General features: G+C 44.9%; 1 protein-coding gene across 1 annotated transcript; it reads right to left on the bottom strand.

The window, feature by feature from the left end:
* Positions 1 to 1,122: 1,122 nt before the first annotated feature.
* On the bottom strand, positions 1,123 to 13,978 carry cbx6a (chromobox homolog 6a). Its single transcript, XM_084319261.1, has 5 exons — positions 13,759 to 13,978; positions 12,583 to 12,626; positions 11,566 to 11,631; positions 7,446 to 7,512; positions 1,123 to 6,351 (listed from the first exon to the last, which is right to left on the bottom strand). The coding sequence occupies exons 1-5, from the start codon at positions 13,825 to 13,827 to the stop codon at positions 5,038 to 5,040; spliced, it is 1,560 nt and encodes a 519-aa protein (XP_084175387.1). The 5' UTR covers positions 13,828 to 13,978; the 3' UTR covers positions 1,123 to 5,037.
* Between the last annotated feature and the right edge of the window lie 13,868 nt (positions 13,979 to 27,846).

Raw genomic sequence — 27,846 nt, 5'->3', positions numbered from 1 at the left:
AAGGAGAAGAGGGTCCATTGGATTCCACGGGACGGTCTGATGTAGTTTGACGCATAACCCAGTCGATGGTAATCAGGAACAGAATAGGGGAGAGGATGCAGCCTTGTCTTACTCCAGATTTAATGGGAAATGACTCTGTCAAGGTGTTATCAAGGATGATACTGCATTCAAAGTGTTCATAGAATTTTCCAATGATGTTGACCATTTTGGAAGGTATTCCATATGCCCTTAGGATCTTCCATAGGCTCTCGCGATGAATAATGTGAATCACTACCCACCTTCAAAACCACTCAAAGAGCACCTACGGGAGACTGCAATTCAAACCCAACCCCCTCAAATGTACAATCCCCTCCCCCCAATGTAGTTACCCACCCACCTACCCAACCCCCCCCCCCACCCACCTACCCAACCTCCTCCAATGTACAGTTCCTTCCCCCTCAAATGTATATACTCTCTTTTTACTATTTTTTTCAACTCATAAACAGTACTGTATATTTGTAGATCTGGTATGTCATATACATGTCTAGATGTAACAGTACTGTCTACCTGTATGTCATATATGTTATGATGAATTGAAAATGGGGGACCCTGATGTAAACAAGATGAAAGTCTTTCTCTGGTCTGCATCCCCTTAACAATTGTGTATTGAGCTGTACTGTATTGTACCCATTCTGCAATCTGTTAATAAAAATGTCAATCAATCAATCAATCATCTTCAGTACTCCTGGAGCCCAAAGGCTCAGCATCGCCACCTGGTGGAGGTCAGGGGAACTAAATCAGTTGACGATCAAAAATACCTAATTTTAAGATTTTCAGATGGAAGCAATTATTTACTATATTTATGTTTTTCTACTAATACCCTGCCAATACCTGTACCTCCCCTCCCCCCTCCTGCTATGACGCCAATATTTCCCCCAAGGGGATCATTAAAGGAACATCTTATAGACGTCACACAAGGCACAAAATGTTGGCCGTGTATCATACATCAATTTGCCAGTTGAATTCTTAAAGATAGAATTTCCTCGACAGAAGGCACATCATTTGTAATATCACAACTAAGTAAGTCTACATAAACGTTTTGGAAAGCATGGAACAACACCCAAGACAAAATAAATAACCAAATCACTTTTTAAGAGCTTTAATAAAAGCCTTGTACAAGAAATACACACACACAGAAAGCAACACTGAATAGTACATAAACCTGTACAATAATAAGGGTTTGCAAAACATGCTTCAGAAGTTCAGATACATTACAATGTCATCATCATCTTCATCATTACCATCAATACAATTTACACAATTCATATTACCATTAAGAAGACGAAACTGCAGTCTTGACACACTTAAAATCATCAATCAGGGTTTCCCTTCCGATCAAACCCATATTGGATTATTAAAAACAACAATGGAATTCAAATAAAATGCATCACATTAACATTATTATGCATAAAAAAAACAATAAGTATTAAGATACAGTACAAAGGAAAAAAGGCTTCAAATACACAATTTTCAATTAATTTCATTGAACAGGTTTCCTCACATATTAACAGGATCCTTCATTATGTTCTGCGATTACACCTCAAGACAATCTAAAATGGGCGGGGGGGGGGGGGGGGGGGGGGGGGGGTAAAAAAAAGAATAATAAAGAGCCCTATTCAGAAGAAGGTTAGGTCACTACGTTGAGTTGTGCTACCCCTTTACACGAGAGAAAACTCCTAGTACACATACAGGAGTGGTGTAACAAACCACCACGTCCATACACAGTAGGGCTGCGAATAGTCGACTAATCAATCGAAAGGAGCCGTAGTCGACTGCCAATCTCTGTCGAATGCAAAAAATATATATATATATTTTTTTATCATTCTTTCCAAAAGCAAAGAGGCCTAGAAGTGTGGCTAACGCTAATGGCACGCATACCGGAGAGGCTACCAGTCGACTATCAGCAAACTTTGGCCAATTAAAGTCGACAAATCCTTAGTCGGGGACAGGCCTTGTACACGTCATCATTACACAGACACCACCTGTAGGAGCCTCTCCTATCAACCACGGAGAGGTTTTTCTTTTCTTTTTTTTAATGATACAGTATATGTAGCCGATAGTATTGATACAGCATTGACAATAACTACAACTACCTACAGTACATAAAAAGAAAAAGTTTAAAGATGACGTCTGTAGCCATAGAAATCACAAAGAAGTATACACCGTCTGTGCACACGATGTTCCCAAGTTACCACCCTTCAAAAGAAGATGACAGATGGAACTCAAAGAGGATTTCTGACGATATTACAGGTTGTGCCAATGGATTATTTTCTTTGCGCAGTCGATTTCAAGTTACTGCGGAATTTGAGTAGGGATTTTGGTGGAACGGTAGCAGAGTCGAGAGGAAAATGCCATCTCAAGTGCAAGTTGGATTGAACAGAGCGGCTATAAAGGCAACACATGCAGAATATTTTAAATATTGTAACGTACAGATATACACGAGACGAACGGGCAGGGTGGAGGACCACTCAGAACCAGGGGTAGCACCAGAGGATGGGGTTTTCTTTCCAAGTATTTTGAGGTGCACTTGAAATAGCTAAGCTGGCCCGGCCAAGACTTTAAAGGAACACGCCAACATTTTGGGAAATTAGCTTACCGTCTTCACCAGAGAGAGACAAGAACATAGATACCAGTTTCCTCTCTGTGCGTTCAGTAGAAAGCTATCTGGCTGCATGTTAGCCTAGCTTAGCACAATGAATGGAAGCAAACATGACCGGTTAGCCTTCGGGAGAGGTGTTAGTTGGACAATGCCTAGGCTTACCGTGTCCGCTTCCATTCATTGTGCTAAGCTAGGCTAACGTGCAGGCAGATAGCTTTCTACTGAACGCACACAGAGAGGAATGATTTCATGATTTCAGTGCAAGATAAATGAAGCACGGCAGCCACACTTGCAGAAAACAAAGGTTTAAAACGTCTTTTCCCCTCACTCAGGTCTGAGAACAGGGAAGGCTAGAAGGCTGTAGCTTGGACAGCATGAGGGGTGGAGTAGCACCAGAGGAGGATCTGTGGCCCAGGACCGGCTTCTACACGGCACTCCCGGGGTTCAGACCTGGACCACCAAAACCCCACGGAGACCACATGACAGCCGGACCAAACCATTCCGGATCATTAGGTCAGTAAAGGTCAATTTCATAACCAAAATGAGAACCAAAGCAATGTTTGTTTCACATGAAATTCTAAATTGTTCCCCCTAACTTTGTTTGTTTGCGCCCATTCATATATCGACCCCAAGCACATGAAGCAAGGCTTAAATTAACTCAAAAGACTTTCCCAACATTTTGGGGCGGTTTCCGTTTGAACCGATTAAAGTCGATTTCAAGAAAAACATAAAATAAAATACTCCACTGAATGCGGCGATGGGTCCAGAAAAAGGGTTTAGGCCGTGTCCACATTGTTCAGACAATATCATAGTTTTTCCATTCCCTGCAGGCTTTTCCCCTCAACCTCTCCCGTCAAGAGCAAAGTCAAGCAAAAAGAACAAGGAAAGTTAACGTCCAAATAATCTGGCAACAACGCTTAACCGTTTCAGTTACACTAGCCCCCTGTGTGTAGCCTAGCCGCGCTACATAGGGAGGGTCACTTCCATTAAAACTAGTACTTGAAAAAACGTACTAATGAAGCATGGTTAGCTAAAAAGAACCTGCCGGCGACAACCCAAGAACGAGTGGCTCCACGGGCCTCGAGAGGGAGCATGGGGACGGGGATTATACAGCTCAGATCTGCCACACACCACAAGGTCTAAAAAGATACTATACTAGTCTAGGTCACAGTAAATGATCACATTTAAAAACAGTCCAGTTTAGAGTCATGGCGGACGTTAGGGAGTAGAGGGTCGTAGTGAGAAAAAAAAGAAGAAAAAAAAGAAAAGAAAAGGCAAGCGAAGAAGATGGCGAGAGGACAACAATAACTTAGGTTTCCTATTGTGTCGTTTTTTTTGTATTCTATTTTGCAGCTTTCAAGGTTGTGCGTGCATATAAATACGTATTCTTGTATATGCATGTGCGTTAAAGAGAGCAGGATGAAAGGCTTTGACATACATCTGTAAGTCGATGACAGAATAAGTTGTTGCAGTCATGTGCATTTTCCTTGCTGTACCGATGCAATCTTCCAGAGTCTAACTATGCCAGTGCAAAAAACACATTACCTCATTTATCCTTAAGCTGGACTTCCAATGAAATTATGGGGGGGGGGGGGGGGGGGGAGGATGTTGGCATAGCAACTGAAAGCATACAATATTAGCCTTCACCGCAGAACCTGTATCAAAATAGTATTTTATTTCTTTCATTTAGTTTGTTTGATATAGTCCACCCCAGTGCACCTCAGCTAGAGGTTTCACGTTTGGGACACCGATGTTATTACACCAGACAAACTAAACATAACATGTCCGAAGAACTTAAAAGAAAACAGAGTCAGTGCTGTGCAAGTGGACAAATATGGCAATTTAAGGAGACAAGACAGGCATATTAATTGCCCCAGTCAGATTAATGTACTTCTGTTTAAAAAAAATATGCTCTTGATACTATTCAATAGCTGGGCGGTGTTAAAAGAACACGCCAACATTTTGGTAAATTAGCTTGCCATCTTCTCCAGAGAGACAAGAAGATAGATACCAGTTTCCTCTCTGTGCATTCAGTAAGAAAGCTATCTGGCTGCACGTTAGCCTAGCTTAGCACAATGAATGGAAGTGGTTAGCCTAGGCATTGTCCAAATAAAACCTCTCCCGAAGGCTAACCGGCACTGTCCGCTTCCATTCATTGTGCTAAGCTAGGCTAACGTGCAGCTAGATAGCTTTCTACCGAATGCACAGAGAGGAAACTGGTATCTATCTTCTCGTCTCTCTCTGGAGAAGACGGTAAGCTAATTTCCTAAAATGTCACCGTGTTCCTTTTAAGTTACATTACATCTCATTAACCATTACATACTTGGAAAAAAAAGAAGGGAGTTGAAGCGGCGATATTTTCCGTGTCATCAAACGACTTCATGACTAATCTGATCTTCCTATGGCTTGGGCAGGGAGGGGTCTTCAGTGGTGGAGGGGGCGCAGGGGGCGGAGCCACCTTCAGGGGCGGCGGAGGAGGGGGATGCGGGGCAGGACGAGGGTGAGGGGAACTCTTTGATGGTGACCGTGAGGAGGTTGGTGGTGACGTCGGTGACCACAACGTCCTGGCAGCTGGGGGCCATGTCGGGGCACCAGTCAGGGTCACCCTCGGCCGGAACCCTCTGGGGGTCAGCGGGAGCGGAGCCGGTGTGGCCCGGCACGACGGCGGGGGGAGGAGGCGCCGTGCCGTCTGGTGCGGCCGGTTGGCGCTTGGCTTGGCTCGGACGCAGTTTCTGTCTCCCCGCCTCCGGAGGCACCAAACGGTCCTGACCGTCCTCCTCCTCCTCGAAGGAGGAGGACGCAGACCCGGAGGGGGCGGAGAGAGATGGGGATGGAGGGAGGAAGGGGGATTCCGTCGCTGGGTTTGGGATGGAGCACAGGGCGGGAGCAGACCGCTGGGTGTTCTGGTTATTCTGGGGCTCTGCCTGAGGCTGGCCAGGTTTTGGCTGCGGCAATCCTATCGCAGAGGTCACCGTGCCGGATTGGGCCCGCAAAGCGGCCTGGGCGGCCCGGCGCTGAGCGGCGGTGGGAGAGACGCCACCGGAAATGGATGGGAAGGGCGGCGGCTGGTACTTGGAGGTAGCGGAGTGCCTGTCCCTGACCCCCGGGTTAGAACACGTCCCCGGGGGGGACTGAAAGGGCCCGGGGGCCCCACACTGGAGCCCAAAGGGTTTCCCGTACATGGGGAAGCCCAGCATCTTCAGAGGGGGCTGGAAAGGCTTGTAAGGAGCCTCTCCCTGCTTCTTCCCGATGATGCGATTGCGGGAGGGGATGTTCTGCCGTCCGGCCTGACTGTTCCTGCCACCGGTCTGCCTCCCTGCCTTGTCGATGACCTTCAGGTTGAGGATGATGCGACCCCTCTTGACCTCCCGGGGCTTGACGCGGCGGTTGAGGATCCGGACGGTCTCGGAGAAAGGAGACACGTGCGGGCGGGAGGGAAAGCCACCCGGGCTGGTGAACGGCGGCGCCGTGGGGTCGGAGCGCGGCAGGGGGCGCCGGGACATGCGGTGGCAGCGCCGAATGTCTTTCTTCAGCTTGTGGGTGGCGGCCAGGGAGTTGAGCTTCGGAGAGGGGGCCACAGACGAGGAAGAGGCAGCGGGGTGGGGGGAGGAAGAAGGGGTAGATCGTGAGGGGGCGTTGGCCGAGGAGGCGCGCGGGGCACTTTGGCGCTGGTTTGAGGACCGAGCGGTGGTCACTCCTTTAGGACCACGAGTCTGAAAAGAAGATGGAGAAGACATGAAAGACAAGGTCGAATGGTCAAAAGTATTCAAAAAAAATACATGCTTGCTCTCTATTTTTTTACTTTTTTTTTTACTTCATACCCAGTCATATATAAGGAATGAACTAATTAAAACAAAGGATATCATTTCTGTGCTCATTTCTTTTATTTGTTTTTACATTTAATTTAATTTATTCAACCTTTATTTAACCAGGCAGGTCAATTAAGAATAAATTAAATTAAGGCAAGAGGACAAAAGGGCCTCTCGAAAGGTAACAGGGAAAGGGGACAATTTTTTTTATAAAACAAAATAGAAAAGAGACAGACGATACAGGGGAATAAAACACACGTCCAACAAACAAACCACCAATTAAAATGAGAACGTATGTAATACATGAAGCAGAACAGACACATACATTATAGTTAAAAGGCTGGGTGACTGTTGCGGGTGTGTGTAAACAACTCTTAACCCAGGGAACATCTAGCAAGAGATGGTGAGCAGCTCTGGTGTTATAGAGACATGGTGAGCAGCTCTGGTGTTATAGAGACATGGTGAGCAGCTCTGGTGTTATAGAGATATTTATGGTGAGCAGCTCCGGTGTTATAGAGATATGGTGAGCAGCTCTGGTGTTATAGAGATATTTATGGTGAGCAGCTCTGGTGTTATAGAGACATGGTGAGCAGCTCTGGTGTTATAGAGATATTTATGGTGAGCAGCTCTGGTGTTATAGAGACATGGTGAGCAGCTCTGGTGTTATAGATATTTATGGTGAGCAGCTCTGGTGTTATAGAGATATGGTGAGCAGCTCTGGTGTTATAGAGATATGGTGAGCAGCTCTGGTGTTATAGGGAGTAGATGACAATTTTAACAGGTGTATGAAAAAAGGAGGGGTCAGACCAATGAGGGTTTTGTAAATGAGTGTAAGCCAATGAATTGAGTGTAACGATGGCCAATTTACAGATGTGTATAAGTCAGTGATGTGTTGAAAAGGAGGCATTAGTAGCTAAAGAAAACTTGCAATACAAAACATTAAGGCAATACAAAACATTAGATCCAACGGATGGTATATTTTTGGATAGAAAAAATACCTTTGTGGCAAGGTTCTTGGGTTTCGGCCCTCGCTTCTTTGGCCCGTGAATTTCCCGCTCCCGTTCCCTGCAAAACAACCAAGATGAGTGAGAATCCATAACCAGGGCCTCGTACTCGTCTGGAGAATGCGCCGGAAAGATTCCAAGCGAGGAGTTTTTGCTGAAGAGTGATTTACGAAGGTGTTCAGTATAAGGAGGGGCTTTAAATGGTAAACTAAATGGTTGCATTTATATAGCAGCTTTTATCCAAAGCGCTTTAAAATTGTTGACTCCGCACAATATCTCGTTATTCCTGCAGCCATGCGCTTTAAGATGTGTTCCGAAAATAGATTTCCCTAAACAATTGATGGAGCACGACTGGAGTCCTTGTCCTGTCCTTGTCCGGTGTGGCACCACAAGCACTGTTGCAGTAGGGCTGCGCGATATGGACACAAACTTCTATCACGATATAGGTAATTTCATATTTCAATAACGATATACATCACGATATAGTACCTTTTCTGTAAATTAGATGAAGATTGTCTTTACAAAATAACATGCCTCATGACTGCTTTTTGATAATCCTGTGAACCAATACAAATGAAAGGCACTTTCTCAAAAGTTCTTATTCAATTATTTATAAAATACTGCCGTAAATCAGGGTCTGAATGATGCAAAATACTGCCGTAAGGCAGGGTCTGAATGATGTAAAATACTGCCGTAAGGCAGGGTCTGAATGATGTAAAATACTGCCGTAAGACAGGTTCTGAATGATGTAAAATACTGCCGTAAGGCAGTGTCTAATGATGTAAAATACTGCCGTAAGACAGGTTCTGAATGATGTAAAATACTGCCGTAAAGCAGGGTCTGAATGATGTAAAATACTGCTGTAAAGCAGGGTCTGAATGATGTAAAATACTGCCGTATGGCAGTTATGCAGCTTTTATACAACAATAGCGGTAGAAACAATGACATTTTTCTATAGTCCCATGAATATAATATATGGTCATTTATTGCACAGCCCTAGCAGGTGAACTTTTACTACAAAAGAGAAGGACGGGACACTCTCCATCGTTTCCTCCCCTGGCTCCGTCCCCACATTAAAACACCCGAACACAGACTTGATCCTCCAATCACAACTATTGCTTCCCTTGGACAAGCAACGGTCAAGAAAAGAGGGCAGGGCTTGAGATGGGTAAATTTAATTACGATGACGACAAGGAGGTCATTATATCAAGATCTGATCGATCCATTTGTTGTGCCCAATGTTTCGACTGTGGAACTGTGAATGCTCGCACCCCCGCCGAAAATATATCGGCGGCACGTACACTAAGGGGCGGAGGCAGTGAGACAAACAACAGACAGGAGTAACACAAACACACAAGGATGGATGGAGAGCGGGGCGGGGCTATGAGAAGCCAGTGGAGAAGAGACAAGTCTTGAGGTGCGATTGGAACATTGAGAGACCGAGTTCTTAACGTCTTGGCCACGGCCCTCAAGACTGCGATTGAAACACAGAGCATTTAGGATCAAGTCTGCTTTTCCTTCCAACTTAAATAAATGTTTAAGTCTTGATAATAAACACAAATACACCTCAAACATTTTCAGTAATTATTGTGAAACCGCAGGAGGGGGTCTAATAGTCAGGGTAAGAACCACTCAGGAGGGAGGCAGCGACAAACGAGATGGGAACGAGACGGAGAGCGAGGGAACCGGGAGACACCAATCAGAAAGAGTGGGCGTATGAGAGTAGAAACAGTTGGGACAGATTTGTGTTTGAAGCTGTTGAGTTTGAACAGAGCCAGACACGCCGTCTTGATGCGACCCCTTTTCGTTTCCTGTAAACCTCAGTGAGCAGTGCGCCACTTTCAAGTGGTTTGGCAGGAGACGAAAAAGCACTACAGAGCAGAGACAGGGTTTTGTAACAATCGGTAAAAAGAAAACAGAAACAACTAAATGAAATGGATTGAGTAATGAAAGCAAGATCCATGGAATTTAGCCAGAACAAGCACGTAAAGGGTTAAGTATTAAACTGAAATACCCAATAAGCTTGACTTCAAATTCAGTACTGTATCTACAAAACCCCTTGTAAATAATTTATTCACGTCTGTGTTATTCACTGTCAAATATGAAAAGAAAAATAATAATAAAGAAAATGTCCTCCTTTGGTTCATTACAATTTACTCAAGCCTAGTAACAGACACAATATTTCTGACACTGGGAATACATTCCCTGAGATTCATAGATGTCCCTAATAATAATAATAATAATAATAATAATAAATAATAATAATAATAATAATAATAATAATAATAATAATAATAATAATAATAATAATAATAATAATAATAATAATAATAATAATAATAATGCAGGACTTAGGAAGTCTTTATTTGGCATGCAAACAAACAACACACACATGTGATGGGCGGCACACACACACACAGGAACACACACGTGCAATTTGTCTTGTGTCGCCATCGCCTAATGCGATTGAGTCTCTGCACTTGACCCATCCCGTCGTCCTTCCCCCCATGGTAAGGCTGAGCACGAATGTTCGACTCCTACAGGTCGGTTGGTGCGCCTGTACAGCAGAATCAGGAAGTATCGGGGGCAGCGTGAGCCTCCCACGCGTTACTCCTCGCCACTGAGAGATCGCGCTGTGCAGGTGAAAAGATGCGCCGGCTGCCTCCTCGTGTACCGGAGGCCTGTAGCTGTTCCGCAACCGTTGCTATTTCCGGGGTAGGCCTGATTGGCCCCGACAGGCACATGACCCGCCGCGGCCACGCCCCGCGGCAGCCTCAGGACGCGGCAACGAGGCTGCTGTGGTTCACAGGCGCTTTCCGCCTTCAACGCCGCCCGCAGCATTAGGAAGGAGTTCGCGGCGCCTTTCACATCGCAGTCATCAGTCATAATAATCGCGCCGCAGTCAGCAGTCATGCAATCATTTATCATTTAACATTTGAAAGGCATACATTGTTGTATGAAATAAAATAGTATAGAGACATATGTACAGCGTCGCGCCGCAGTCGGCAGTCATGCAATCATTTATCATTTAACATTTGAAAGGCATACATTGTTGTATGAAATAAAATAGTATGGAGACATATGTACAGCGTCGCGCCGCAGTCGGCACTCATGCAATCATTTATCATTTAACATTTGAAAGGCATACATTGTTGTATGAAATAAAATAGCGGGGAGAATATGGTCACGCGAGCGGCATCGCTGAGCTCTGGTGACGGTCTTATTGGGGCTTATGCCGAGAACAGCACTCGAGTGAGGAGGAGCGGAACTTCGGAAGACCGCTGGTTCTCCAACATACAGCGGTGTGCTCTTCAGAATGTACCGGGAGAAACGTTTACTGTACCCCGCAGACATAATAAGCATATAAGCAGTGCTTACTAACGTTATTCTATGACAACAATGTATGCCTTTCAAATGTTAAATGATTAAATGATACACAGCTAAATCTACGCTCTCGCCTCTCATCCTGCTTTCGCCAACGGCAGCGATGTGAAAGGCGAAGCGAACTCCAGCAGTAGCGCGCTTGCCGCTGGGGCTGCCGCGGGGCGTGGCCGCGGCGGGTCACGTGCCTGTCGGGGCCAATCAGGCCTACCCCGGAAATAGCAACGGTTGCGGAACAGCTACAGGCGTACCGGAGGGGACACGTGATGCAAGGCTTCGTCCACATTGCAGCCGACCAGTGGGGGTTTTCTTCACAGTTGGGTCAAGGACGCCGTCGCCACAGCGTTAGCGATCTGTTGTTCTGTTTTTCCATTGGGTTTATCTTTATCTTATCTTGCGAGCACGGGGAGAACATGCAAACTCCACACAGAAAGGCCTGGGAGATACCCCACCTGGGGTAACTGGCATCATGAAACCTGGTCGCCAAGCGGGAATCGAACCCTGGACCTTCTTGCTGTGAGGCGACAGTGTTAACCACTACACCACCGTGCCGCTATACCTAGATACCAAGCACATGCAAATGGCCTTGTAGAAGTGGAGCAATCTTCCATTTACTTAGGTATGTATTTTTAGGCAACTTTTCTGAAAATATGGCTAGGGCTTAAGAGGTTAAGTATGAAACTGAAAATACCCAATAAGCTTGACTTCATTAGAATTGATAAGATGTACTTACTTCTGCTCAAAACCCATGATCAGCCTGTCATCAAGAATGTTCTCCTCTGGCTCCCAGGTACTGTGCCTGAACAAAATAAAACATTTACATTTTGTCATTTAGCTGAAAGCTTGTATCCTAAGCGACATACAAGTTCTGTACGACAAATCAGCAGGAAGGGCACAACTCTATCAGCTGAGTAACAATGATCCAACAGTGCTGAAACTTGGGTGCTGCAGTATTGAGTGCAAATAAAGACATATTAGTATAGTAGGAGTGCATGGTAGTATAGGACAGTAAGAAGGTTAGTATTTTTATATATATATATAATTATTTTTTTCATTTCAGATATTGATTGAAGACGTGTGTTTTTAGTCGACAGCTAAAGATCCGGCTGTCCTAACTGTGGTGGGAAGTTCATTCCACCATTGTGGAGCAAAGACCTAGGGTCCTGTAAAAAAAAACTCTTAGAAAGCAATGCTTCACTGGCATGGGTGTTTAGTCAGAGTCCAAAACAGTCCAAAACATAGACCCCAAAGCCTGGGAATATCTTTAACATAAAAACAAATAAGGTTCAGACTGAAGATGAAAGTGGCCCAAATTAGATATTTTTTTAATAGATATATATTTATAGCACAAATCACACAAAATCTGATATTATTTTCTATTCTGATTTGGGCCACTTTCATATGTGGGCCACTGTTGATAAAATCAACAGATTTATTTCTAATGCAACCTCAGTCTGAACAGTTAATGAGACTTTAATGCGACTTTTACGTCACTCTAGATTGACAATCTTTTTTAAGTCCATCTTCTTAAATGTTCATTCGCGCATGCGGGTCAGTTCAGGAGCGCGACCAGTTCACACTAGAATTTGATATTGGCCACATTTTAAAAAGAATGTGAATAGCCAAACTAAAAATATCTGATCTGAGCAATAAATTAGAATTGAGCACTAAGGCTTTTAGTGTGAATGTAGCCTCAAAAAGTGAAGATGAGGGTGGGTTGCAACATGGAGTTTGAATAAGCAGCACTTACTTCAGTGCCCATCCTTTCCATTTCACCAGGTATTCAATGCGAGTCTGCAGACGAAAAAAAAGCAAACAAGACATTACCAAAAAGGCAATTTTTTGTATGCAAGCTGGAATATGAATCAGATTTAGACAGCCAAATCGCTTGATCAATTATGAAACTAATCTAGGAAACTTCTGATTTTTACTCCACTGCATTATGAGAAACATAATTACTAAATGCATCCAGACCTTTATATATATATAGGCCTATTTTGCATACATACACACCAAAACAATACATGACAATTAGCCTATTTGCTTTTACTTTTGACAGCTCCTATAACTTCTTGGGCAAAATTACCAATGGTGTTATTTCTCTGTTGAACAGAGTATTACTATTATGGTAAAACACCGTTGCCCTAATATGGTAATAACGTTATTTAGCTAGAGCTAAATTGGTTTAAGAGAAGAATGGCAACTCTTGACATGAAGTTGAGGCTCGAGAAGGTTAACTAAGAAAACATGGGAAAGAGTAACAGTGATGAGCTAGCCATCTTTCACAATCTGGCGCTAGCCAGCAATGCTTCAGGGAGAAGAAAGTCGTGATGCGGGTGCCTCCTTCGCCCATTTCCGAGTGGAAAAGTGCAAAAATATTTAGTGCGACATTCGCGTTATTATAGCTTGAGCCAAAAGTAGCTTGCAGGCACCAGAGGCCCCTCAATCCCACCGCCGCTTGGGCTGTTGTCTCGTTATAGCCACTTCTTTGTGTCGCTATTTTTATTGCTCTTGTCAGTCCTAATATACGAGCCACGACTGATAGCCTAGCTTGTTAGCCTTTTAGCTATAACTACACCAGCCGTATAATCATTGTATTCGATCACAGGCATCTTGGTCTAAACACAAACACACAGGGGATTGTAATCTAATTATCATTAAATGACAATCGCGGCCAATGGGATGTGTGGCATCGCGCCCTACTGTACAGCGAGACGCGTCATGACAATAGTATGAATTGAAAGCGCACACCGAGCCACAAGGCCTCCGCAGCACTCTGTATAAGCGGATCCCGGGCATAATGCATTGGGAACCGTGCCGTGGAGGAGACCCCTCGGTAATAACGTCTGCATGTCGCCGTGGAGACCCTCGATAACGTATGCTGCATGTCGCCGTCAAAACACGCGGCGCGGCTGGTCTCGCTCACCTTGCGGACGCGACGCTTGAGTATGGCTTCCGCGGCGAAAATGCGATCTCCGGTCGCAGAGAGCTCCATCTTTCATGCCCGACTGTCGCTCTCTCTTTCTCTCCAGGAGACCAGCGCTGTCTGGCGGGTCGAACACTCTCTCCTTGCTCTAGTCTAGCGAAAGCCGGTGTAGGTACCGGATATGTTCTGGCAGATCACTTCTTCGGCGTCCGTTCTTCGGTTTAGTCGTATACATCAGACATGGCAAGACGTCATCCGCACTGAATTAGGATCGCCACGGCTCTTTGGGGGGGGGGGGGGGGGGGGGGGGCAACTAAAGGGATAGACAGTTAACTTATTAATTTATTAGGTGGCGTGTGTTAAATAAACTACAACTTTAGGACAAAACACAGGGATAAACATCACACCAAATAACATCGAGGCCCAGAAATAGTCATTACCTCTCAGTTTTAAGTCATTCATACTACGCATGATATTAAATGTAGGGAAATTAGGAAATATCCTGCAGCTGAATGGGGAATACGAAAGACTGAAGGAGCTTGCCTGAAAACAGATCAAACCTAACAGCAGCAGCCTGTAGTATGTCACATGGTTGAGGTCAGCCCCTCTTGGTGGTTCTTGCCTTTGAAGTCTGTATGTAAGCTTAGATCATTGTTGCTTTAACATCTCAGGAGAATCCCAACGACTTAAGGATCTAGCAACCACCACAGGTTGGTGGTAAACACGTTTTTGTAATAACGTTCTTCATTGGCGGTCGGGGACGCAGCTACATTCCCCACTGTGATAGAAAGATCGGTCAGGGGGGAGGATTTGGCCGGCAGGTGAAGCAATTATGTTTAGCTTAGGTTCAGTTTGAGGTGATTGGTCGTCATCCAGGCGTAGATGTCTGACAGACAGGCCGAGATCCGCTCAGAGACATGGATATCTGAGGGAGGGAAGGAGAGGACGAGTTGAGTATCATCGGCATAGCAATGATACGAGAAGGCATGAGACGTGATAATGTTACCCAGAGATTTGGTGTAGAAGGAGAAGAGGAGGGGTCCAAGCCAGGCAGAGCCCTGGGGGACACCCATCCGAAGGGGGCGTGGGGCAGACAGGGTCCCGCTCCATGATACTTGGTAGGAGCGGTCGTCAAGGTAGGATGTCAGCCATGCAAGTGCAGAGCCAGCCACTCCCATTCCTGCAAGGGATGTGAGGAGGATCTGATGGTTGACTGTGTCGAAGGCTGCAGACAGGTCCAGGAGAATCAGGACAGAGGAGAGGCCCTTCGCTTTTGCAAAGTGAAGAGCCTCTGTGACCGCTATGAGGGCCATCTCTGTGGAGTGACCAGTCCTGAAGCCTGACTGATTATGGTCTAGTAGGAGGTCATTCTGTAAGAGATAATCAGTTGGTTGGAAACAGCCTGTTCAAGTGATTTAGAAAGGTCTTATGTGGAAATTTGCCAAAAACATTATATTTTCATTGGCTTCCTATTGTGATTCTGGGTGAGGTAGAATATAACGCATCATATCTTCAGAAACCTCAGAATTTGCTGTTTCATTCGGCATATGACATGTTTATGCTGTAATATTTTAGGGTTGCAAAGTAAGCCGAAAATGTCTCTTGTGAATTTCCTGAGAGCAGTTACACATTTAAGTCAGAGAGAGTGAATTTGTGTGTCAGAGAGGGATGTTTCAGTTTATGCGCAAGGCCTGCTTTACATTCTCCTGTAAATGTACATGAGAGGGGGGGGGGGTTGTTAATATAAGATACAGGCCCCGTATTTGATCTTGAAATGGGCCCCCTGAACCTTAAAGGAACACTCCAACATTTTGGGAAATTAGCCTTATTTAACATCTTCCCTGGAGTTAGACAAGAAGATACATACCTTTTTTGTCTCTCTGCATGCATTAGGCTTAGGGAACGCCTGGACCGTTAGCCTAGCTTAGCTTCATCACTGGAAGTGGGTCATACATTTACCCGAGTTCCCAACAATAATATATTTTTCTTTTCATGCTCTGTCATTTATCAATTATGGTGAAGTGAGTGACGTCCAGCAGGATCCACCAGAAGTCTCCCAGAGTCTCCTAGTCGCACAAGTCTCCCAGAGTCTCCTAGTCACACAAGTCTCCCAGTCACACAAGTCTCCCAGTCACACAAGTCTCCCAGACACACAAGTCTCCCAGACACACAAGTCTCCCAGTCACACAAGTCTCCTAGTCACACAAGTCTCCCAGACACACAAGTCTCCCAGTCACACAAGTCTCCCAGTCACACAAGTCTCCCAGACACACAAGTCACACAAGTCTCCCAGTCACACAAGTCTCCCAGTCACACGAGTCTCCCAGTCACACAAGTCTCCAGTCACACGAGTCTCCCAGTCACACAAGTCTCCCAGTCACACAAGTCTCCCAGTCACACAAGTCTCCCAGTCACACGAGTGTCCCAGTCACACAAGTCACACGAGTCTCCCAGTCACACAAGTCTCCCAGTCACACAAGTCTCCCAGTCACACGCGTGTCCCAGTCACACAAGTCACACGAGTCTCCCAGTTACACAAGTCTCCCAGTCACACAAGTCTCCCAGTCACACAAGTGACTGGTAGACTTGTGTGTCTGGGAGACTTGTGTGACTGGGAGACTCATGTGATTTGTGTGACTGGGAGACTTGTCTGACTTGTGTGACTGGGAGACTTGTGTGACTGGGAGACTCGTGTGACTTGTGTGACTGGGAGACTCGTGTGACTTGTGTGACTGGGAGACTTGTGTGTCTAGGAGACTCGTGTGACTGGAGACTTGTGTCACTGGGAGACTCGTGTGACTGGGAGACTTGTGTGACTGGGAGACTTGTGTCACTGGGAGACTTGTGTGACTGGGAGACTTGTGTGACTAGGAGACTCTGGGAGACTTGTGTGACTAGGAGACTCTGGGAGACTTCTGTCGGATCCTGCTGTAAGTACTTATTATCTAGCACACTCTCAGGAGCGAAACACCACATCGGTGGCACCACAAGCTAAGCTATACCTCACCATTTTTGTACCAGATGTACATACTGTATATAGAGGTATACTGAACAATTGTTGTTTACACTTGTGTTTACTTGACTTCTTGACTTTCTATTTTTTACTTATTATACTTATTTATACTATCTTATTATTATCTAGCACACTCTCAGGAACGAAACAGAAAGAAACATTTCATGCAAAGTATTCTGTATTTCTGTATGACAAATAATAAAGAAACTTAAATGACAGAGCATGAAAAATAAATACATTATTGTTGGGAACTCGGGTAAATGTATGACCCACTTCCAGTGATGAAGCTAAGCTAGGCTAACGGTCCAGGCGTTTCCTAAGCCTAATGCATGCAGAGAGACAAAAAAGGTATGTATCTTCTTGTCTAACTCCAGGGAAGATGTTAAATAAGCTAATTTCCCAAAATGTTGGAGTGTTCCTTTAAGATAAGATAAGCTGATCCTTTATTAATCCAATTCGGGTGTCAAAGCAACATGGGGGGGGGGGGGGGGGGATACAGGGTGGGGGATACATAGCTTCACAGTCCTATACAGTCCAGTATTTATATACACTATAGATAGATACACTATAAAATATAAATACAAATACAAAACGTACAAAACACAAGATAGTCCAGTGATAAGAGTCCAGTGATATGAGTCTCTAGTGCCAATATCACTGGACTCTTATCACTGGACTATCTTGTGTTTTGTACTTTTTTATATTATATTATATTGTATTTAAGGTCGTCTATGAGTATATATAGAGCAGGGGTTCTCAAACCTTTTCATACCACGACCCCATTTAATTTAGGATTTCTTTTGGCGACCCCACACTTAACACTTTGAGTGCCAGCAACGCGTTTTGTCGTTAGTTCATGCCGCCAGTTGAGTGCCGGCAACGCTATATAGCGTTTGTTTGTCGTATTTTTTTTTATTGGCGATTTGAATTCATATTTCATCAATCGAGCCTCACGCTAGTGTTGCAGAGTCTCTCTGAGCTCAATTGGGAAGATACCGCCCCCTATCGTCTCTCCCTGTGGTACTGCACCCCATTAGATTAGACTGATGAAGGGGGGGGGGGGGGGCAGTTTCCTCATTTTACTTTTCCGTCAAGTCAACTGAAGAATCCATTGTGATCGCCGACCATCAGAACAGCACCCAGCACCCAACGCTGAATCAATAAACACGATCGATATTTGGAATGGCGATCAGGAATTGGAATAATCTTTTTGGATAACATCTGATCTGAGGTAAGGAATCTATTTTACCAGTCTTGGGATAATCAGAGCTTTTTTCACAGAGATAACAGCGTGTCCCATATGTGTGTGTGTGTGTGTGTGTGTGTGTGTGTGTGTGTGTGTGTGTGTGTGTGTGTGCTCGCTGATCAGGAAATGAGAGAATCGATATTTCAGCCCGCTTCTATAGCGTGCATAAGTACACATATACTATTGATAATCTAGCGTTTATTTGAAAACGATTCATAAATAGGCCGAAAAATGACAACGTTTTTGTGTATTCCAGAATATTCCAGTAAATGCAGATTATCAAGGAATCTTTATATTTTCCTTGAAAACGAGGGCTTTTCAAAATGCTATAAAACGGAAATGAAGCGATTAAAAAACAATCCGTTTCGACAATGTTGACTGCAAACAAGTCATTGATAAATGACGGGCAGATTAGACACATAGCCATAATTTAAGACAGAGATTATGCGTTCACAACGCTATCATTGAAGTGGGTGCCGGCATTCAACCACGTTTTACCATGTTAATGGCCGGCACTGAAAGTGTTAATGTATTGCGTAATTTCAACGTGGAATTAAGGAATATCAAAATAAAAGCACACGTTGTTGAACTTGATCATGCATATTTATTAGAAAATTTTATTACAGCACTATGTTATCAATACACATTTATAAAACGAGGCATATTTAGCAAAAATATGTTGCCAGAACATAAAAAAAAAATATATATAATTCTTTTTACTTGCCAATGCGTGACCCCACTGTCACCTACCCACGACCCCACTTTGGGTCACGACCCGTAGTTTGAGAACCGCTGATATAGAGTATATATATGACATACTGTTTATAGATATAGACAGAACCAGAGGTTTGATTATCTGGTCTCCTAAATATATATATATAACTGTTGAATGCCGATGGGTTGTCTCTATCTATCTCAGGTCACTTACTCGAGATATAACCCTGTGGCCGCCCGATATCCCCCAGCGAGGTGCTCAATTACTATTTCTATCACGCTTACTTCATAGTCACTAGTTAGTTATATCCAGTTGATATGAAATATAAGCATAGAAGAGTTGTTAACCTCTTCTTTGTTTGTAATAAACCGAATGTATGTCTGGGAGAACTCTTTTGCCTATAATAATAATTATATTTTTATCATTATCATTATCATCATTATTATCATCATTTTAGGAAAGGCCGGTAATGCTAATAATTTGTAAGCCTGATGATATTACTACTCTTTTAATAAGTATTACTACTGCTAATAGTGTAATATTAGCGTACTAACACTAACAATCATTTGCAAGCCTCATGACCCCTTATCAGTTCGACAGGTCCATCAATCCGTGGCCACCGATCGTCCGGCCCTGCAGTGGCGAGACTCTCAGTTTCCCACAAACCCAATGGAGCCCGTCGAACACAGTGGCTACCGGCGCTTGCAAACAACAAACAGTGAAACTAAGCCTTACTACTGTCAATAGTATATATAATATCCTTTATATAACTTTAGCTGAAAAGCAGTAACCAGAAATTGATTCAATCTCCATGGCTTCCAGAATATAGCTATACCGTTTTACCTCAGATGAGAGCAGGGCGAGGCCAGCATCGTGGCACATTGCGATAGAAAGCAGTCCACGAATTCAATAAGTATTTAAACAATAGTTGTTTTAATTAGAAAAAGTAAGTTACAAAGAGACTGCATTGGAAATGTCCAATTCAGTAAAAGTAAGTATAAAACAAAACATCTCTCTGTTAGCATAGCATAGCAAAAAACTCTCTTTGCCTCTATCATTTGAAAGATTTAGATCATCTAAAAAAACAGAGTCTTGTCATGGGGACTCCACTCTGAAAAATTGCCAGGCCATGCCCCAATACAACGCTCGACATTGCCTGGCTCTAGAAAAACTGAAAATCTGACTCGACGAGACTGGAGCAGTCACTTATATACCGGTCCGGCATCATATCAAGACCTCTTACTTATTGGTCTAAATACAGTGATGTCATTTCTACCATCCAATCAACATATAACACATAACACACTCAGTAAGGATGAACTCCTCCCTTTCTAGTCGTTACATTTACTGGAGAAGTAACAGATTACTTTCTTTTGGGAAAACCCCATTACGTCACTAAACAGTTATGCATGTCTGCAATGATCCAAATTCTACAGAAAGCAGATATAGCATATATATATAGAATAGAATAGAATAGAAATACTTTTATTATCCCGTGGGAAATTAGACACTGCAAATCGCTCAACATTTAAACATTTAGACAGGACAGGTCACAATTTAGAATGATAGCACAAATCAAGTTGCCTAGGATAAGAGTAGAGTAGAATAAAATAGGATAAAATGAAATGAAATAAAATATACAGAAATAAATACAGTAAGAATATACTGAGCATGGGGTAAACAATTTGGTCAATATAATTATAATATAAATCTAACTAAATGAAATATGAAATATATATTCCAGTATTCACAGTGTCACAAGGTGCAGTATGCTTTAGATAGTGTATTGTCCTCCTTGGGTTCCAATAAGACCTAGATCTATGTCTGGCAGCCGTCGCTGCCCCCTGTTGTGGAGCCTGGAGGCCGCTAGTCGCGTCCTCCTGCCACTAATGAGCTGCCGCTCTGTGCTCAGTGATGCAGTGAGGCACAGTGATGCATTATATAGTCTGATGGCTGTTGGAATGAAGGACTTCCTGTGCCGTTCAGTGCTGCATTTGGGTAGTGTGAGCCTAGCACTGAACATGCTCCTCCTGTCAGCCAAGTCTGTGTATAGTGGGTGGGTGGGGTTTTCCCTGATGGCCTGGAGCTTAGCGAGGCTCCTCCTCTCCGCCACCCTCGCTAGAGAGTCCAGCTCCACCCCAACCACGCTGCTGGCTTTCCTGACCAGCTTATCCAGCCTGGTTGTGTCCACTGCTCTCAGTCCGCTGCCCCAGCAGGTCACAGCGTACAAGAAGGCGCCCGCCACCACCGACTCATAGAACATCCTCAACATCCTTGTACAGACATTGAAGGATCTCAGCCTTCTGAGGAAGTAGAGTCGGCTCTGGCCCTTCTTGTACAGTGCTTCTGCATGTTTTGACACGTTCAGTTTGTTGTCGATGTGCACACCGAGGTATTTGTACACCTCAACCATGTCCACATCAACTCCCCTGATGGAAATTGGGGTCACAGGTGCACTCCTCCTCCTCCCCAGCTCCACAACCAGTTCCTTGGTCTTCGCCACTGTAATGGGAAATATCTAAGGATTAAACGATGAGCCGTTTACAAATCATTCTGAGTCATTATTAATAATAATAGAAAGGTTTATTAACAATAATAAGAAAGTTTATTTCACCGTGGCCACGTTGAAAGGGCAGTCAACAGCCAGAGACAGATATGTTAACCCACTAGCGTCTGGCCGAGGACTGACCTTGAGCCTTGGTCAGACATACAATTAAATACATGACATGACGTAGAAGAAAACAAAATGGCTGGTTAGAGAAATTAATAATACGACTATGTTATGGCTATAGCCTGGAAGGAAAACAGCTCCGTCTAACAGTTCCCATAACCTTGGGTTATGGCTCTATGGCCTATATGGCAGAACATACAGCAGATATGATGACGAAGGCAAACAAAATGGTTTCTCAGTAACTGGGATCAACAGCAACTTTGTTATGACTGGTAGAATGTCAGAGTGATCTTAAAGAGACATACACACATTAACCAGTCAATCTGGTCATATTGAAACTCAAGCTGTATAACATGATAAAACAACACAGATCCATAATGACATGATAATATATTCCACGACAGTTCCCTCCTCTTGATAATATTAATCACAATCATTATCACTCCATAAAGACAACAAAAAATATTATCATCATTAAACTCAGCAAAAACTATTTTTATCATCTAAAAACAGTCACTAGAGGGAGAACGAAATCCACACATCAATGAATGATGACGGATGATAGGTAAACAGGTGGTCTCCAGCAAACCCCTGTCTGGATGGTCGGGATTTCACAACACAGTGTCCAGGCTCTGGGCGGTCAAGGGTGCAGAATACAGATATGACCAACCACCAGGCTGGAAAATAGAAATCACAAAAGAAAACAGGAGAGTACCTTGCAGAAGAATAATTTCCCTTATTCAAAACAAAACATTCTCACAAAACCCTTTCAAGTTTCAAGTTTCTTTAATATTTGTCATACAGAAGTACAGAATACTTTTATACAAAATGCTTCTTACTGTTACGCTCCAGAGACTGTGCAAGACAAGATAAGTATGAAATAAAATAACATAGTAAAATTAGAAGTAAAAAAATGAGGTCACAGTGTTCAGTTTAGACATATGTACAATGTTCGATGCAGAATAGACGTAGTTACCATACAATATACAATACTGTGCAGTGTACTAATATACAATACTATATAGTGCAAGGCAGAAATGGGACGAGGTGCAATTTAGGTACAATTCACAGTAGGTGTACGAGTTGTAGTGCAAATCCTTTATCAATAAATATAAAGTGTAAAGTGTGTTTGTGTGATCTAAAGTGTGGAGAGTGGGTGCTGCAGTGTGTTGTTTGTTTGAGTGAGTGTGTGCGTGTGGGTGTGTGTGCTGTGTGCATTTGATGGTTGTTGCATAGTGTTTATTGTTCGTTTAGCAGCCTGATGGCCTGGGGATAGAAGCTTCTTCTGAGTCTTTCTGTGCTCGCCTTAAGACTCCGGTATCGCTTGCCTGACCGCAGCAGTTCAAAGAGGCAGTTGTTCGGGTGGCTCGAGTCCTTAATAATTCTCTTAGCCTTCCCCTTGCACCGCTTGTTGTAAATGTTCTGGAGGGTGGGAAGCCCCCCTCCAATTGTGCGTTCGGCTGAACGTGTCACTCTTTGTAGTCTGCTACGGTCTTGTGCAGTGCTATTCCCAAACCAGGAGGTGATGTTGCCGGTCAGGATGCTCTCTATTGTACATGAGTAGAAGTTCCTAAGGATCTTCTGACTGACTTGGAACTTCCTTAGGCGCCTGAGGAAGTAGAGGCGTTGTCGTGCCTTCTTCACAACACTGTCAATGTGTGTGGTCCATGTCAAGTCCTCGGATATGTGGGCTCTGAGGTACTTGAAACTGTTCACTCTCTCAACCGGTGCCCCGTCGATGCTGAGGGGGCTGTAGTCCTTGACCCCCGACCTCCTGAAGTCCACAATCATCTCTTTTGTTTTGCTGACGTTCAGGGAGAGGCAGTTCTCCTGACACCACTGTGACAGGTTCTCTACCTCTTCCAGGTAGGCCCTTTCGTCGTTGGCAGAGATCAGGCCCACCACTACTGTGTCATCAGCCAATTTGATGATGGTGTTGTTGTTCCGCTGTGCTACGCAGTCATGTGTGTACAGGGAGTAGAGGAGGGGGCTCAGAACACAGCCCTGGGGGGCCCCTATGTTGAGCGTGATGGATGAGGAGGTGCAGTTGCCGGCTCTTACCACCTGGGGTCTGCCCGTCAGGAAGTCCAAGACCCACTGGCAGAGGTCATAGTTCAAGCCCAGGTCCCTGAGCTTGGCTATGAGTTTGGAGGGGACTATGGTATTGAATGCTGAGCTGTAGTCGATGAACAGCATTCTCACATAGTTCCCCTGCCTCTTGTCCAGGTGTGATGCTGCTGTGTGCAGCACATGGGCTATGGCGTCCTCCGTGGACCTGTTGGGGCGATATGCAAATTGCAGAGGGTCCAGGTTGATGGGGAGGGAGGAACAGATGTAGCCCTTCACTAGCTTCTCAAAGCACTTCATGGCTATGGAGGTGAGGGCTACAGGGCGGTAGTCGTTGAGGCAAGCGGGCGTAGATTTTTTGGGTACAGGGATGATGGTGGACTTCTTCAGACAGGTGGGGATGACAGCCTGTTCCAAGGACAGGTTGAAGATGTCAGTGAATACCGGGGCCAGTTGGTCGGCACAGACTTTTAGGACGCGGCCGGGGATGCCGTCCGGTCCTGCTGCCTTCCTGATATTCACTTTTTTAAAGATCCGTCTCACCTCATGCTCTGTTACCCTGAACACTGAGTCTCCATCAGCAGACCCCCCCCCCCCCATTGCCGTGGTTTGTAGGCTGGTGTTGTTATTCACAGCCTCAAACCTCGCATAGAAGGAATTGAGATCATTTGCTAAGGAGATGTCACTGTTCAGTTTGAGGGGGGTGCCTTTGTAGTCTGTCATTGTTCTGAGGCCCTGCCACATGCCTCTAGAGTCAGCCTGTTCAAACTGAAGTTCAACTTCAAGTTCAAGTTCAAGTTCTTTAATAGTTGTCATACAGAAGTACAGAATACTTTCATACAAAATGCTTCTTACTGTTACGCTCCAGAGACTGTGCTAGACAAGATAGTATCAAATAACATAATAACATAATATAGCATGAATTTAGAAGAAGAAAAATTAGGTCACAGTGTTCGGTATAGACATATGTACAATGTTCTGAGTTACCATATAATATACAATACACAATACTATGCAGTGTACTAATGTACAGTACTATCTAGTGCAAAGCAGAAATGGGATGAGGTACAATTTTAGGTACAATTTACAGTAAGGTGTACGAGTTGTAGTGCAATCCTTCATCCATAAATATAAAGTGTGGGGAGTGGGTGCTACAGTGTGTTTGTTTAAAGTGGGTGTGTGCTATAAAGTGTGTGGAGTGGGTGCTACAGTGTGTTTGTTTAAAGTGAGTGTGTGCGTGTGGGTGTGTGTGCTATGTGCGTTTGGTGGTTGTTGTTGTGTAGTGTTCATTCATTGTTCGTTTAGCAGCCTGATGGCCTGGGGATAGAAGCTTCTTCTGAGTCTTTCTGTGCTCGCCTTGAGACTCCGGTATCGCTTGCCTGACCGCAGCAGTTCAAAGAGGCAGTTGTTCGGGTGACTGGAGTCTTTAATGATTCTCTTAGCCTTGCCCTTGCAACGCTTGTTGTAAATGTTCTGGAGGGTGGGGAGCCCCCCTCCAATTGTGCGTTCGGCTGAACGTGTCACTCTTTGTAGTCTGCTTCGGTCTTGTGCAGTGCTATTCCCAAACCAGGAGGTGATGTTGCCGGTCAAGATGCTCTCTATTGTACATGAGTAGAAGTTCTTAAGGATCTTCTGGCTGACTTGGAACTTCCTTAGGCGCCTGAGGAAGTAGAGGCGTTGTCGTGCCTTCTTCACAACACTGTCAATGTGTGTGGTCCATGTCAAGTCCTCGGATATGTAGGCTCCGAGGTACTTAAAGCTGTTGACTCTCTCAACCGGTGCCCCGTCGATGCTGAGGGGGCTGTAGTCCTTGACCCCCGACCTCCTGAAGTCCACAATCATCTCCTTTGTTTTGCTGACGTTCAGGGAGAGGCTGTTTTCCTGGCACCATCCCGCCAGGACCTTGACCTCTTCCAGGTAGGCCCTCTCGTCGTTGGCAGAGATCAGGCCCACCACCACTGTGTCGTCAGCAAATTTGATGATTGTATTGCTACTCCGCTGAGCCACACAGTCGTGTGTGTACAGGGAGTAGAGGAGGGGACTCAGAACACAGCCCTGGGGGGCCCCTATGTTGAGGGTGATGGATGAGGAGGTGCAGTTGCCTGCTCTCACCACCTGGGGTCTGCCAGTCAGGAAGTCCAAGACCCACTGGCAGAGGTCATAGCCCAAGCCCAGGTCCCTGAGCTTGGCTATGAGCATGGAGGGGACTATGGTATTGAATGCCGAGCTGTAGTCGATGAATAGCATTCTCACATAGTTCCCCTGCCTCTTGTCCAGGTGTGATGCTGCTGTGTGCAGCACATGGGCTATGGCGTCCTCCGTGGACCTGTTGGGGCGGTATGCAAATTGCAGGGGGTCCATGTTGATGGGGAGGGAGGAGCAGATGTAGCCCTTTACTAGCTTCTCAAAGCACTTCATGGCTATGGAGGTGAGAGCTACAGGGCGGTAGTCGTTGAGGCAAGCAGGCTTGGATTTTTTGGGTACAGGGATGATAGTGGACTTCTTCAGGCAGGTGGGGATGACAGCCTGTTCTAAGGACAGGTTAAATATGTCAGTGAATACTGGGGCCAGTTGGTCGGCACAGACTTTTAGGACGCGGCCGGGGATGCCGTCCGGACCTGCTGCCTTCCTGATATTCACTTTTTTAAAGGTCCGCCTCACCTTTATCCCTGTAACGCCGTTTTGCCTCTATTACTGCTCTCCTGACGTTGTATCTTGCCATCTTGTGTTCTTCCATGTTGCCTGTCACCAGCCCGGTGTTGTATGCTGATGTGCGCACTTTCAGAGCCTCACGGACGGATTTGTCTACCCAGGGCTTTTGATTTGGGTAGATTTTAATTTTGGTGGAGGGGATTGTTTCTTCTACCAGAGTACAGACATAGTCAATTACCGTTTCGGTGTATTCGTTAATATTGGCTGTGTTATCACGGAATACACTCCAGTCTGTGCAGTCAAGTGCAGCTTGGAGTGACTCCTCTGACGTCACAGCCCAACGCTTAACCTCTCACGAGACCACCGGCGTTCGCTTGAGACTTTGTTTGTACTTTGGCAAAAGAAAGATGGCGGCGTGATCGCTTTTACCGAATGGACTAAGAGCCTGTGACTTGTACCCATTCTTAAATTGCGAGTATACATGGTCTAATATGTTCTCGCCTCTGGTGGGACAGGTCATGTTGTGAAGGGCCAGATTAAACCGAATATATATATTTATTTATATATATATATTTAATTGTATTTGTATATTCTCTAATATTCCCTGATATCCCTTGTATATTCCTTGTACAATATGCATTGAATATCCATTCTAGCCTACTGAACATCCCATAATAGTCTCCATTCTACTATTGGTCGAGACCTTGGTGCCAGGCTGCCATACCCCCTCAGACCCAGTTCAAACGTACCGCTCCACATGTACGAACAAGTCCTTGTTCCGCGTAGGAATCTGACTACCGCACCACTAATGGGACTATTTGTTCATAGTGCGTATATATACTGCGCTACTAAAGTAGGACTTCCTTTTCAGTCCAGTTTCTTACCCTCCAATAGAGTCACAGACGTAAAGCCTCCCCGCGACGCCACGTGTGGGAGTAAGGCCAAGTTCGCCTACCATCGGTATTGAGACATCGTGTATATTAATATTTGAATAGTCATATTTGGCACTATATCGTCGAGTTGGACGTAGTCTATTAAGCTAATAATAGTCTGTTAATATATAGTGCTTCGTGCGGTGAGAATACTACCGTAGTCAGTACCCCATCGTTTCGGGCAGAGAACTGGCTGCTTACCCAGGGTGGTTGACCCCATGTGAAGCTGCACCCGAGGAGCCCCAGAGCCGACGAGCGAGTGGACCTGTATACCGGATTATTCTACCGACGACAGCCCGCCTTCCCAGGCACGGATTATGCTTTGTATACTTTGATTATTCCATGGATAAAGACCCCCGACACTGCCGTGTGTTGGAACCCCCCCCCCCTGGAGAGGACGCAAGGTGAGGAGACGCTCTGCAAGACGAGGTCGCTTCACGTCTCTCCCCCGTGGACCGGAGAGAGCCGGCCCACAAAGAGTCCACCTGCTTTCATCTGTGGTCCAAGGATCGCCGGCGCATTGAACGGCACTACAGTGGGTTCACCTGGGATACCCTTGGCCGGACGAGGCAGCCGGATTCTACCCCCCCCCCCTCCTACTCCTGTCGGCTTACAAGCGACCGGATTAACCCCCCCTTAGTGTATCTAGTATATAATCATTAAAGTATCATTGCTGTTATTCCTTAACTATTCCAGGTCGTATATTTACCACCTGCGCCATCAGAGATTGGACATTCTCTATTGATATACCGACGAATACTCTTTGCCATAAAAGTGCATACTATTTCAATT

The sequence above is a fragment of the Notolepis coatsorum genome (assembly GCF_963971535.1).
Source record: "Notolepis coatsorum genome assembly, chromosome: 7".
Lineage (NCBI taxonomy): Eukaryota > Metazoa > Chordata > Actinopteri > Aulopiformes > Paralepididae > Notolepis > Notolepis coatsorum.
This window is presented reverse-complemented; position numbering and strand designations above follow the sequence as displayed.